General features: G+C 51.3%; 1 protein-coding gene and 1 long non-coding RNA gene across 7 annotated transcripts in view; one reads left to right on the top strand and one right to left on the bottom strand.

The window, feature by feature from the left end:
- The first annotated feature begins 4,134 nt into the window (after positions 1–4,134).
- Positions 4,135–13,342, top strand: LOC109502215. Its single transcript, XR_002160671.2, has 3 exons — positions 4,135–4,556; positions 7,980–12,593; positions 13,203–13,342. It is a non-coding gene; the product is annotated as an uncharacterized LOC109502215 (long non-coding RNA).
- AZIN2 (antizyme inhibitor 2) overlaps positions 10,284–13,349 on the bottom strand; it is a 33,605-nt gene continuing 30,539 nt past the window's right edge. For 5 of the 6 annotated variants that reach the window (XM_045033198.1, XM_019835927.3, XM_006934545.5 and 2 more), the window contains one exon: positions 10,405–10,765. In XM_045033198.1, the coding sequence (XP_044889133.1) occupies positions 10,627–10,765 (139 nt within the window). In that variant the 3' untranslated portion in view covers positions 10,405–10,626. Of the gene's footprint in view, positions 10,766–13,349 lie in introns of all 6 variants that reach the window. The other variant, NM_001293721.1, reaches the window with a different exon arrangement.

Below are 13,349 nucleotides of genomic sequence, written 5' to 3'. Positions count from 1 at the left end.
CAAGGCAGCCGGAAATGGGGCTATGTAGCTGAGGGTTGAATGTGACGCAGGGAGGCAGAGCGATGCCGCTGGAAAGGAAAGCAGGGCTGGGCCATGCCACTCTGTGAGACATCTGAGGACACTGTGGAGCCAGGACAAGGTTTTGCTTTATTTTTTTAATGTTTATTTATTTTTGAGAGAGAGAGAGAGAGGGAGAGAGAGAGCGCGCGCGCACAAGCATGAGTGGGGGAGGAGCAGAGAGAGGGGGAGACACAGAATCCAAAGCAGGATCCAGGCTCTCGAGCTGTCAGCACAGATCCTGATGGGGTTCGAACCCGTGAACCGTGAGATCGGGACCTGAGCCGAAGTCACGCTTAACTGACTGAGCCACCCAGGAGCCCCAGCAAGGTTTGAAGGAGGGGAGAAGTGAGGTCATATTTGCAGGTGGTAGGGCAAAGCTGGAGGCAGGGAGTCCAAAAAGAAGGCTGAAAGGCTGGTAAGGCTGAAGCATGGGATAGAGAGAAAGACAGGAGTGAGAATTCTCCTGGGAGCACTGGGGGCTGTTTCAGAGCTGTATTGCTCAGCCCCACTCCTTTACTACAAGAGCCCCAGTGAGGACAGGTACAGCAAGCTGGCAGTTCCACGGAACAGGACCCAGAGTCCCCATGCTGTTCCTGGCACCGGCAGAACCCTTAGAGTGTGATTCTTGCAGTCTCGCAAACCGTGGCATCCCTGGGTATGTTTGTTGGCAGGGAGCTCATTAGTTCTGCCACAGCCCATCCCACTCCTGGACAATAATAATCAGGAGGACTTTCCTTGTGTGGGTCCTCTGGTGTCCCCACTGGTCCTAGCTCCGTCTTCTGTGTCCCCCAGACAAGAATGGCCTCCTTTTCATAGGATGGCCTTTCAAAGATCCAAGGACACCTTCCCATTCTTCAGCTGAATAAACTAAGGCAGTAGTACTGGATTCCTCTGCTGCCTAAGCACCTTAGCGGACGCGAGAAAAGAGGAGTCAGCCCGGGTTTGAATCCTGGCCTTGCCACTTTCCAGCTGGGTGATCTGAGGCAAGACATTTCACCTCCCTAGCCTCAGTTTTCCTGTCTGAGAAATGGGAATGATACTATCTATCCTTACTCTGAGGGCCAAATGGGTCAATCTAATATTAACACATAGTGAGAGCTAGAATTTGTTGAGGGACTGTCGCGCGCCAGGTGTTGTCTTACTGGGCTGGCCCATTCTTGTTGGGAAACACATCAACAGCATGAAGACCTGGCAGCATGCAGACCTGGGTTCAAATCCTGCCTCTGCCCCTTACTAACTCAGACAAGCCAACCTCTGCATCTCAGCTTCTCCACCTGGTGGGGGGGGGGGGGGGAGGAATATCACAGGCAGCTTGTCAGATTGGATAAGACAAGGCATATAAAGCACGTGGTGTTATTAACATCGCTTCTCTCCCGTAATAGTCCACAACCATGTACCAAGTACCATATACTTCTAAGTGTAAACCACTGGGGGAAAGGAACTATTGGCTCCTTGCCCAAGGCCACTCAATCTTTGCCTCCAAGTCTGTTATTGCCTCCTCCAGACCTGGGACCCCAATATTCTGTGGGCACAGCTACCGAGGGCAGGGGCACTGCCTGCCCCTGGGAGCAGTCTGCTACCCCTGCCCTGACTTCTCATTCCCTTTGGCCACACGTGGGTGGCTTGCAGGCTGCAGTGGTCATTGTCCCAGCCCTGTTCTCCTCATCCACTCTGCTGATCTTCAGCTGTATGTCATGGAAGACATGCTCCCAGTGGTCTTGGGCCGCCCACCCCAGCCCACCGTCCCCGTCAGGGGCCCAGGTAAGCCACTGAAGGACCAAAAGACTGAGGAGTTTCCATTTCGGTTTTATTCTCAGTCTCCTTGTGCATAACACTTGGGAAAAGCCCTATCAAATCTGCATTGCCCAAAGGTGTGATATATGTGACCCTTAAGTCAAGAGAAGAAATCCTCTCATGAGGAGAAACCATGTTGTATGGCCTCATAGTCTCCTGTGCCCTTGTCCAGGTTCTGTTGGACATTACTCACAAACCCTCAGGTCAGGAAGCCCATTCTGCAGCCCCTGTAACTGTGGCTCTGGGTGACTATGAGACCAAGGCTGCCCTTGGCCACATGCTGCCCACTATCTCTCTGGGAACCCCCCTTCCCTGGCTGGTGGGGTCTCCACAGGGAACCTCACCAAGGGCAGGAAGTCCTTCTCCAGGGACTGGATGAGAGCATACCTGGTTTCATCCCAACTGGGCACTGGCTTATCAGATTATCCAAGGCTTAGTGTACTTGGAATTTTCCACTTGTCATATCTTAAAACACCCACATCACCTTTGCTTTCCTGAGGTCGTGGAGTTTCTGCTTATTACATGGTTCTTCTGGGGAACATGGCCTAAGCCCCTGACAGGCAAAGCCTGGATGGCATGGAAATTGCCAGGGCCCTGAACCCCTGTCCAACCTGGAGCCTCTCCTCTATCTTACCCACTGCCTGAGCTCTGGGATTCAGAGGAGCAACAAAAAGAGGGAGTGGGTCTCACACACCTAATACAAAAGCCCAGAATTCTCACCACTGCCCTAAGATCTCAAACATTTGCTCTGACTGTCCGCCAGCCACAGATTCACGGCTCCTGCCACCCATCCAATGATACCCAGGTGTGCTGGGTGCTGGGTTCTTAATGATAAATGAGATCCAGACTAGTAATCTAGTGCTTGGAACAGAACGACAATGAGAAGGCTTGGATGGGGTACAGGAGTTTGTGGAAGCATAGGGAAGAGACCATTAACCAGACAGGGAAGGAGAGTTAAGGAAATTTCCAAGAAGTGGCATCTGAACCAAGAACTGAAGAATGACTAGCAGCTTGCTGGAAGAAAGGTGGAAGAGGATAGTATAGGAGGCAAAAACGGAAAGTACAGTGTAAGAGTTGGCAAAATATGACCCACTACCTGGTTTTACAAATAAAGTTTTATTGAAACATAGTCATATATCCGTTCACTTATGTATTGTCTCTGATTGCTTTTGCTGTACACAGCAGAGTGGAACAGTTGTAACAGAGATAGTATGGCTTGTAACGCATAAGATACTTACTATCTGGCCCTTAACAGAAAAAGTTTGCTGGCTCCTAGAGGTTACAGAACTCAGACTGCCCTTTAGGAATATAAAGGCTGGAGGGTAGAGGGAGGAAATGTACAGCAAGCAGCTCACAAAGAGTCCTTAATGGATTGACCCAGGAATAGACATAGACATACCTGATTTAAACTATTCAGATTCTCTCTTCCTAGGAATTTGAACTGTGGAATATAAGACCCAGAAATAGAGCTGAGTCACAATAACGTCTGCGAACCTCTGCTGCTGAGGCCCCAACCTGACTTCACTAGTTACTATCTGTGCTAGCCAAGCTACTTCCTATCTAAGCCTTGGTCTCCTAGCTTGTAAATGGAAATAACTTAAATGGTTGCTATGGTTAGCAAGTCAGGTGCAGTTCTAAGCGCTTTAAATGCTCATTAATTTAATCCTTAGAACAACGGTATGAGGTAAGGACAATTATGCCATTTCACAGACGCAGAAACTGTGGCACAAAATGTGAACCTGCCCCAGGAAACAGGCAATAACAGACAGAACCAGGATTACAACACAGGCAGCGAGGGGTCGGAACCTGTCAAAGTAACTTCACAGGCTTGCGCGGATGAAATGAAATAAAGCGAGCGAGGGGCGAGGGCGGGGCATGGCACACAGTAAGCACTCTATTCTTTCAAAATGTAAAATCACTTTGGCCTCCAGCTCAAGATTTCGTTCAAAGCCCCTGTTTTTCTGCGTGAACTCATCACGTGTCTCTCTCGGGTACGAAACGGACAGGCATAGAGGAAATTTGAAGACAAGCCTCCCGGCACCCTACAGATCCCAGGTCCTTTTACTCGAGGACCCTCCCACTTTGTAAAGCGAGGCGGAAGTAGCTGGTGGGTAACATGCCCACTTCCGGTGTTACTTTGAGCCTTTCTAGCCCGGCCGAGACCAGGTCGCCGCCTTCCCACGCCGCTTTCGTCCCGGCCTGACCCCTTTCCTGTGGGAGCCCCGCCCACGGCAAAGGTTTGGTTTTTCATTGGTGGAGGCTGGTAGCAGCGTCCGTCTTTCAACCAATGGACTCCGCTCTCTCTTCCCTTTGGTGAAGTCGGCTTCTCCTCCGGGCCGGCAGAGGGCGCGATAGCACGGGGCTCGAAGCCTAGGAGGCTCTCTGGCACGGAAGTGACATCACGCCACCGGAAATCCGCGGCCGCCGCGGTTGGGAGCCGTGCGTTCGGTGTTCCGTGAAGCCTTGACGGAATCGTTTCCGCCCTCGACTGGTGCTAAGTGAGAAAACCGAGCTCCTGCCGGCAGGGCCTTGCACGTATTCACTCAGCGAGAAACTCTCCTGAGACCAGCGCGCTCCCACACGGCTCAGCGGAGGGACAGCCCCTATGGGAGCATTCCTCCGCCTGGGGGGCCGCCCGAGGCTGGTCTCCCAGAAATACCCCCTTTCACAGATGGGGAAAACGAAACCCAGAGAGAGACAGGGTAAGGTTACCAGTTTTAGCAAATACAATGCAAGACGCCCAGTTAGAGCTGAATTTCAGATAAACAAGTGACGTTTTTCTGTAAGAGTATCCCAAATACTGCACGGGATAATCGTTTACTAAAAAAGCGTCCGTCGTTTGTCTGAATTCAGATTTATCTGGCAGTCCTAGGCCAAGGCCACCTAGCTAAGTGGAGGAGCAGAAAGAGCTCTTGTGGCACCGTGTGTGCCTTCCTTCCCAAGGACCCTCCCTCTGCAGGGTCCTGGCTGCTCTTCTGGAGCTGAGCCGAAGGGGCCAGATGCCCACCCGCCCCGCCCTCCATGACTAGTTTATTCAAAAGACACTAAACACCTAGCCTACAGGCACAAATCCAGGCTCCAAGTGACGCTGGCAATTAGGAGAAACTCCTTATCTTTGTGGGGTTAACAGATTGGCAAGAAGAAAAAGTAGACAAAAATTACCTTGTGATCAACCGCTCTTTAGTATGATTAGATAGAGGATACTATGAATGCTTACAAAGCAATACCTAACCAAGGCACAGAGGAGGAGAAAAGGGAGAGGTGCCTACGCTGAGATCTGAAAGATTCCTTCTTTCAGCGGTTATTTATGGAACAGCTATGTATAGGGCACAGTTCTAGGCACTGGGGACAGGGCAGTGAACAAAATAAATCTGTGCCTTTAAGAGCCTAATTCCAAATAGACGGTATAGTATGTCAGAAGGTGAGCTATGGGGCGGGGTGGGGGAAGGGGAAGGGTACCAAGAGATAACAAAATGCTGGGGTGGGAATGTTAGTTTTTAAAGAGTGGTGGTGAGCAAGGCTTCACTGAGAAGGTGACATTTGAGCGAAGACCTGAAGGAGGGGGAGAAAGAGATCATGGAGCTATTTGGGGCTGTAAAGAAATGGTGCCTGGCATGTCAGAGGAACAGAAATAAAGGAAATGGTGTATTATCTCCAATAGGATAGCTTCCTAAGGATATTCAGGGACAATGCTGATGTGGTGGTGTTTTTTTTGTTTTGGTTTTGTTTTGTTTACCTAAAATAATGCCTTTAGGATCTAATTCTTATAAAATGTGACCTCACCTAACATGGACAGGGGGCCATTTTGTAGAGGGTATTCAAAAAGGCCTTTCCAAGGTGGTGACATTTAAGGTGACCCTTTAAATTTTTTTTTTTCCAGCGTTTTTATTTATTCTTGGGACAGAGAGAGACAGAGCATGAACGGGGGAGGGGCAGAGAGAGAGGGAGACACAGAATCGGAAACAGGCTCCAGGCTCCGAGCCGTCAGCCCAGAGCCCGACGCGGGGCTCGAACTCCCCGACCGCGAGATCGTGACCTGGCTGAAGTCGGACGCTTAACCGACTGCGCCACCCAGGCGCCCCTAAGGTGACCCTTTAAAATGAGAATGAGTCAGCCCAGGAGAAGCAGAAGGAACAGCAAGGGCAAAGGCCTGGAGGCAGGAAAGAACCCTGTAATTGTGAGGAACTAAAAAGAGGCCAGTCGGCCGGAGCATGGTGAAAGCAGAGTGGCAGACGAGATTGGTGAGGTAGGCAGAGATCTCAGCCAATTTTGCTTCTATTGGCATCACAGTGGGGATTGACTGAGGGATTTCAACAGAGGACTGACAAGATCAGATTCAGGTTTCAGAAAGATACCTCTGACTGCTAGGAAGCTGCATCGAATCATTTTGCTGGTTGAATTTGTAGAGGTTTAGCTCCTCGTTCCAGAGGTGCCAGGAAGGGAATTTAAAATGGAGCAGAGTGTGGAGTGGGAACTCCCATCCTGTTGCCTTCCCTGTGGTCCCCTTGTAGCTGGAATGAGCCGGCCTGGGCAGGTCTGTTTCCGAGGGGAGGGATGACACCCAGAGAGCCACAGTTTCCCTCTAGAACAAGGGTACACAGAGGTGACAACTGTGTCCCTTGGACCTCTGTGAGGCTCCCTGGCTGGGCCCTTAACCAGGCTGTCGGGGGAAGGAAGTGCATGCTACCACCAGCCCACCAGGTCTCTTTCCTCTCATCTTTTTGAATATACTTTCAATTATCTTTTCCGAGGTCCTGTCATGCTTCTGTTCCAGAATCATGTGGGGCTCCCTACGGCCTACAGAATTAAGATCAGACTCCTTACTCTCATTCAGGCTTCTCTATGACCACACTGCCCTGTGAGTTCCGTGAGGACTCCTCTGCATCCCCAGAGTACTGCAGGGCATGGCCACAGTAAATACTCAAGGAATTTCCTTTCAACATCGTTTACTGAGCACCTAATGACGTGCCAGGCCTTGAGCTGGGTGCTTTATACCATTTTCTTACTTAATCCTTGAGGGCAGTAACCCTTTGAGGGCAATTTGGCAGCCGCATTTTACAAATGAGGAAACGTATTCAGACAGGTCAAGTTGCTATGTTTATTCACTTGTCCATTTGACATACACTTTTTGAGCACCTAGTTTGTTCTAAGTAATGAAGACCTAGCAGTGAAAAAAATAAAAGTTCTTGCCAAGCTCACATTCCGGAGGAGCTGACAGATGACGCACAGACCAACATGTAAGGGAGTGTGTCGAGTGCTGATAGGTACTGTGAAGAATAAAACCAGTTAAGGGAGAAGAGAGAGCCTGGAAAGTGCCTTTTCTAAAGAGTCGTCAGAGAAGCCCTTGCCTGGGGAAAACATTTGAGTAGAACCTGAATGGAGTGAGCCCCACAGATAACCCGGAAAGGTCATTTCAGAGAGAGGGGGCAGTAAATGCAGGCCCAGCATGGGTGCCGTGCGTGGAGTGTTTGAGGAATAGAGGGGCCAGTATGTCTGGGGAGTAGTGAATAAGGGAGGAAAGGGAGCCAGAGAAGAAGTTGGACAAGGACTTTAAATGTTATTCTTGATGAAATGGGAATCAGGGGTGACTGGATCCAGTGCTGAGTAGAGTGGACAGTGGAGGGGAAGGAGGGGGCCAGTCCCTGGGTGAGAGGTGACAGCTTGTTCCAGGAGTGGCAGTAGCAGGTCTGTTAAGCTCCCGGAGTAAGTAAGTGAGCTAGTAAGCCCACGGGAGGAGGCACAGATGGATTATGGGGAGGTGTTGAGAGGAGGGTGTCCCTTTGGTGAGGTCCCAGGGCAGGATGGGGTTGGGAGAGGCCACCAGGAAAGTGACCTCTGGGGCAGCCAGCATGGCACGCAGTTTCACCGCCAGTGGCTTGCTTAGGGAGGCACTCAAAGGAGGCAAATGCCTGTGCAGCCCAGGCTCCAGGAGACCCCGGTCAAATTCCCCTGTACAGGCCTGAAAGGCCCTCAACATTCTCCACGTGTTTAATACTTTTCACACACAAAAAAAGATGGAAATGACAAAAACAACTGAAAAGAAATGACTGTTTATTACCAAGTAAGTCACATCAACTTCTCTGTATAGCTTTCTCAGAAAAGTAAGTTTCACACATTTCTTGCAGCAAATGGAACATGAAACCTTTTGAAAGGCTCCAGTGAGAAATCTGTTCAAACTTCCTGCCAGCTGCTGTCACTTTAAAAGCCACAGACGCATCTCCCCAGTGAACCTGCCTCAGACAAGGTAATGAGTTAGGCCTAGATCTCACTGCAGCCAGCGGTCTTAGCAGGGCATTTGCTGCCTTTGGAAGCAGACACCCGCTTCCAGCAGAAGAACCTACGTTTGCCCTCTCCTTCCCTTTCCTCCAAAAAAGCAGGAGTGGGTCCAGGTCTGCTTGGGCATCAAAACAGAAGTCTCAGAAATGGCCTCATAGACGAGGGCTGAGCCCAGCACGGTAATATGTAAAACCTGGTCGTGGGTGAATAACTAAGGGGCAGTAGAGTGACCCTTTCTGATTGGTCTCTGAATCTCTTGGTGTCCTGTCAGCCTATTTAGTGTCAAAGTATCAAAAAGTAGGCCAAGCCTGGAAAAGATATCTCTGCTTTTGACAAGCACCCAGTTCACTCAGAACACACTGCCTCATTAGATGACCTCAGAGCCACACGCAGGACCCAGGACTGGCTGAGATGCTGAGACAGGATGACGAGATATGATATTAAGACTTACAATAATAAATGTATATTTTGTTTTCACCCCCATTCCTGGCACAGACATCCTAAAAATCTTTGGAATTTCCTAAGCGATGAGAGTGACAAAGGTGTCTTTTGTTATACCCTACCCTCAAACTCTGGGGAGGGGAGGAGGCTGGAGATTGAGTTCAATCACCGGTGGCCAATGATTTCATCAGTCCCGTGTAGGTAATGAAGCCTCCATAAAAACCCAAAGGACAGGGTTTGGAGAGCCTCCAGGCTGGTGCGACATGGAGGTGCTGGGAGGGAGGTGCACGCTTTCTCCACACCTTGCCCTGTGCGGCTCTTCCTCTGGCCATTCCTGAGTTATATCCTTTCACAATAAACCAGGAATATAGGAAGTAAAGTGTTTCCCTGAGTTCTGTGACCCATCCTAGAAAATTAATTGAACCCAAGGAAGAGAGTCATTGGGACCTCCAATCTACAGCCTGTTGGTCCAAACACAAGGCACAGCCTGGACTTGGTGATTGGTATCTGAAGTGGGGGGGGGGGGGGCAGTGAGGAAGTCTTCTAGGACTGAGCCCTTAACCTATGGGATCTGAAGTGATCTCTAAGCAGATAGTGTCAGAATTGAATTGAACTGTGGGATACCCAGCTGGTGTCAGAGAATTGCTTGGCGGTGTGGGGGAGGAAAAAAACAACAACAACCCACATACCAGGCTTACCCAGAGAGAAGCTCAAGTGAAGGTATAAAAACATTATTAATATGTCTGGAACAGACAAATCCATGGGGATGGAAAGTAGATGAGTGACTGCCAGGGGCTGGGGAAGGGGAAAAAGAGGAGTGAATGCTGATGAGCACAGGGTTCCTTTTTGAGGTAATATACATGTTCTGGGATCGGACAGTAGTGATGGTTGTACAAACTCCGTGAATTATGCTAAAAACCACTGAATTCCGTGCTTTGAAAGGGTGGATTTTAAGGCACGTGAATTACATTTTAATGGTTTTTAATTGCAGAAGAAAAATCTTTTGAATCCCCTGTAGCAGCGAGGGGAACTCTAAATCTGAACTCCTTTGCTAAGCAACTCACATACCCCAGGTGCATAGCCTGGGACCCTAGCAGTGTGAAGGAGGCTTTATCCTGATGATAGACTTCCAGTCGAGAAGACATCACTCTCAGGGCCCCTGGCACTGGATGTGGCAGTGCCCCGGGGCCACCCTGTTATGGCAGTTACTGCCTGAGTAAGTGACACCAACCTCCATGTATTTGTATTACTCCTACTGCCTTGCAGACCTGCAAGGAGAGAAAGGGTGCAGGTCTCCTCAAGACCTCTCAGACACCCATCTCTTTGCTCTTTATCTTTGGTATGTGTTTCCAGAGCCGTGTCAGATATTCGGTTGCCCGTGTTGGGCCAGGCCTTAGGCTGGGTATTGGGTTCACATCGAGGCCCCTCACCAGTCAGGAGATGCAGCTCTAGGGCTGAAGGGTGGCAGGCAGCTCTGACCCCTACCTCAACCCTAACAGCTCACTCTTCCTCATGACACCAGGCATCGCGGCCTATGCAGAGGAAGGAGATGAGTCAGAGAAGCTGGGTGCCAGTGGGAGAGACTGCAGCCAGGTCAGGACTGAAGCAGAGGGCATGGGGTCATCAGTGTAGGGTGGGCTAGGCCCTGGCCTGGCCCAGGCTGCTTTGTGAATTGAACTGCTAGATTCCACTGAGGTATTAAAAAAAAAAACAAACCTAAATATTTATTTGCTTCATATTTACAAAGTAGGAAGGAGACCAAGGGAGACCCCCAAGAACACCCCCACACCTGGCTGACCAGGCCCCTTGCGCTGCAGAGGAGTCAGACACAACTGGAAGGGACAGGATTTATGTTGCATACTTGAACTACAGTGAGTGTAAGACTGGTCCTATTTACAGGGCAGAAACACTACAGGTGGGGCATGGGAGGCAGCAGAGTGAGCACCAGAGTCCTGGCCAAAGGGTGCCCCTGCTCGCTGCCTTCCCCAAGTCTCCCAGAGGCATCTCTGCGGCCCCGCTAGAGTTCTCCAGGGGTGGGGGGGGAACGGGGTCCGCTCACATGATGCTCGCCGGCGTGAAGACCGGGCCCACGCACAAGGTGTCTGTGATCTCCCAGCCACAGGACAGAGGCTTGCACATGCCCTCGGTGTCCTCGTCCTGTTCTGCAGGCAGCAGCTGCCCTCGAAGGGCTTCCCTGCAGGCAAGAGAGGGGCACTGGAGGCAGCCAGCATGGGGCCCACAGGCCAGGGGCTCCTGAAGGCCCCTGCACCAGAAGACCCAGCCCCCTCGGTATAGGGTTCCCACATGGGCCCCAGAGCCTAGCCTAGGGCAAGAGTGGGGCAGGTCTGCTGAACTGTCCCCGCACCGCTCTATTCTCCCCTGTGGTCCACCTCCACAGTAAGGGGAGAGGAACCCACATTTATTGAGCACTCACACTATATGCCAGACGTTGTGCCAGGCACTTTACTTACAGTGTCTAATTGTATCCTCCCCCAAATCATATAAGCGCAGCATTATTATCCCCATTTTACCGGTAAGGAAGTTGAGACCCAGAGAGAAGTGACCTGCACAAGGTCACATCCTTAGAAGGTGGTAAAACTAGGATTCAACCCAACTCTTTCCATCTAAATCCCACAATCTTTATAGCCCAGGCTTAGGACTTTAAAAAATAAAATCATCTCCTGCCCCCTCTCAAAATCCCTACGAACCTACCTACCCAGGTTGATAAATGGCTCTACCATCTGACCAGCTGCTCAGCCACAAGTTGGGAATCTTGTTCTCACACCCAGTCCATCCCTGCCAAACCCAGCTCCAGAATTCCCTCACAGGCACCCATCTGTCTCCATTCCCAGTGCTGCCACCATCTCTAGCCGGGGCTACACGGCCTCCCTGCTCTGCTCCTGCCACCACACGATTCAGGCCCAGGTTCGTCTTTCCAGGAGGCAAATTCCTGTCCTTGAGTCATCATCAGCTTCTGTTTGCTCTCAGACGCTGCTCAGCCCAGTCTCCCACCTGCAGGAGGGCCTCCCTCTTTGCTGACGTGTGCAGTTGGTGATCAGGCTGTTCCCTTCTGGCGGAAGGCTCCCCAGGCCAAGCTCCCTCTGTCTGTCTCCTCATCGCTCGAAACGGATTGGCCCAGTTTCTTAAAAAGTATCAGTGGCTCTCTACTGCCTTCAAGATCAAGTCCAACCTGGACCTGCAAGGCCCTCCTCCATCTAGTCTTCCGCACAGGCCACTCCAGTCAGGCACAACTACTTGCAGCTCTGTGAGTGGACTGGACTCAAGCCCCCACATCTCTCGGCCCAGACTGCTCCCTTTCAGCTTTCCCGCGCCTGGCTGCCTCCTCCGTACCCATCAGCCCTGACCACCCCTCCCCAGTCTGCCGTCTCTCACTCCCCAGTACCTTTCTGCCCTCTGCGCCAGTGTCCACGTGTGCAGGTCACCATGCTGTCTGAGGTGCTCTTTTCCCCCCAGGGCCCAGCACAGAGCCAGGCTTGAAAGCAGGATGTTTTGCCGGGATTTCTTTGATATGGGGAATTTTTCGGCATGGTCATTTTAATACATCAAAATTTTTTGTTTCTAGTAATGAAGAAACTGACTCCCCACAACCTCCTCTGTTTGCTTAAGGTGGAGCTGGGATGGGATAAGGAGGCCTGTGTGGTAGATTTTTTAAGTTTGTTTCAAGCCTTGTCACAATATCCCTGAGGTCACAATGGCTACATCATTCCATCCTGTGCCCTTGCGGGGAGGAGGTACAACCAAGGACTGTTGACTGGATGAATGAAATGTGACTTTGATGCTGTGCCCCATCAAGCGGGGGTTGCTACATGGTTGGGGGGAGGGGGTCCCTCAAGCATCTAGTGTGTCCCCCAGGACACAGGCAGCACTCACTCCTGAGGCCCAACATGGAAGTCCCCCCAACGGCTCCTGCCTCCCCAGGCATCTCCCAGCCCCGAAAGGGGGTTCTTCACCACTGACCAAAACTCTCTGTGATAGCACGGATCCCGCAGAGTTGTGTGCAGGTGAGAGGAAATAATCATATGATTCCTGACCTAAGGCCTGACAGGCTCAACAAACATGACTTCTGTCTGCCTTGTGCCCCCCTTGCCACCCTGAATCCCGGCACTGGCCCGGTGAGGCAAGCAGGGCTAGTGTTGTGTGCATTTCCTGTGAGGCTCGGCCAGCAGGCAAGTCTTTCCCGGGCCACAGAGCAGCCACCCAACTGGTCTGCTCAGTCCACATCTGCCCTTGTCCTCCCTTATTCCCCCCGAGTAGCCACCGTGGTCTTTCTAAAATCCAAACCTGACCACGTCACTCCCCTGCTTCAAATCAGTCCATGCTTTGCACTGCTCAGAGCCCTTCACTCGGCTTTCAAGGCCCTTCCCAGATCCAGCCCTGCTCCCTCTCCAGCCACAGCCAGCCTCAGTTTCCTGAAGGCAGCATGCTCACTCCCTGTTCCTTCTGCCTGGAGCCCCCTACTGCCTCCTGCTGGCTAGCTCCCATTCATCTACCATCTTCTTTCCTTTGGGGAAGTCGGTCTGGGCATCAGGGAGGGTTCTCAGGTTCCACAGCCCAGCCTCGCCCCCCGGCATTATGAGGAGTGCCTGTCTACCTGTCTTTGTCTCTCACAGGGTGCTGAGCTCCTCAGGGGAGGCTCCATCTCATTCACGGCCATGGCAAGGTGCCAAGTGCAGGCCTCACTTGGAATCAGCAGCCAAGAGCTACTTGTCAAGCTGGATTACATGCAAGCCAGTCTCAATTCTCAGATTTACCCCCTT

The sequence above is a fragment of the Felis catus genome, chromosome C1, assembly GCF_018350175.1.
Source record: "Felis catus isolate Fca126 chromosome C1, F.catus_Fca126_mat1.0, whole genome shotgun sequence".
Taxonomy (NCBI): domain Eukaryota; kingdom Metazoa; phylum Chordata; class Mammalia; order Carnivora; family Felidae; genus Felis; species Felis catus.
The sequence above is the reverse complement of the archived record's forward strand: the minus strand, read 5'-3'. Positions and strand labels throughout refer to the sequence as shown.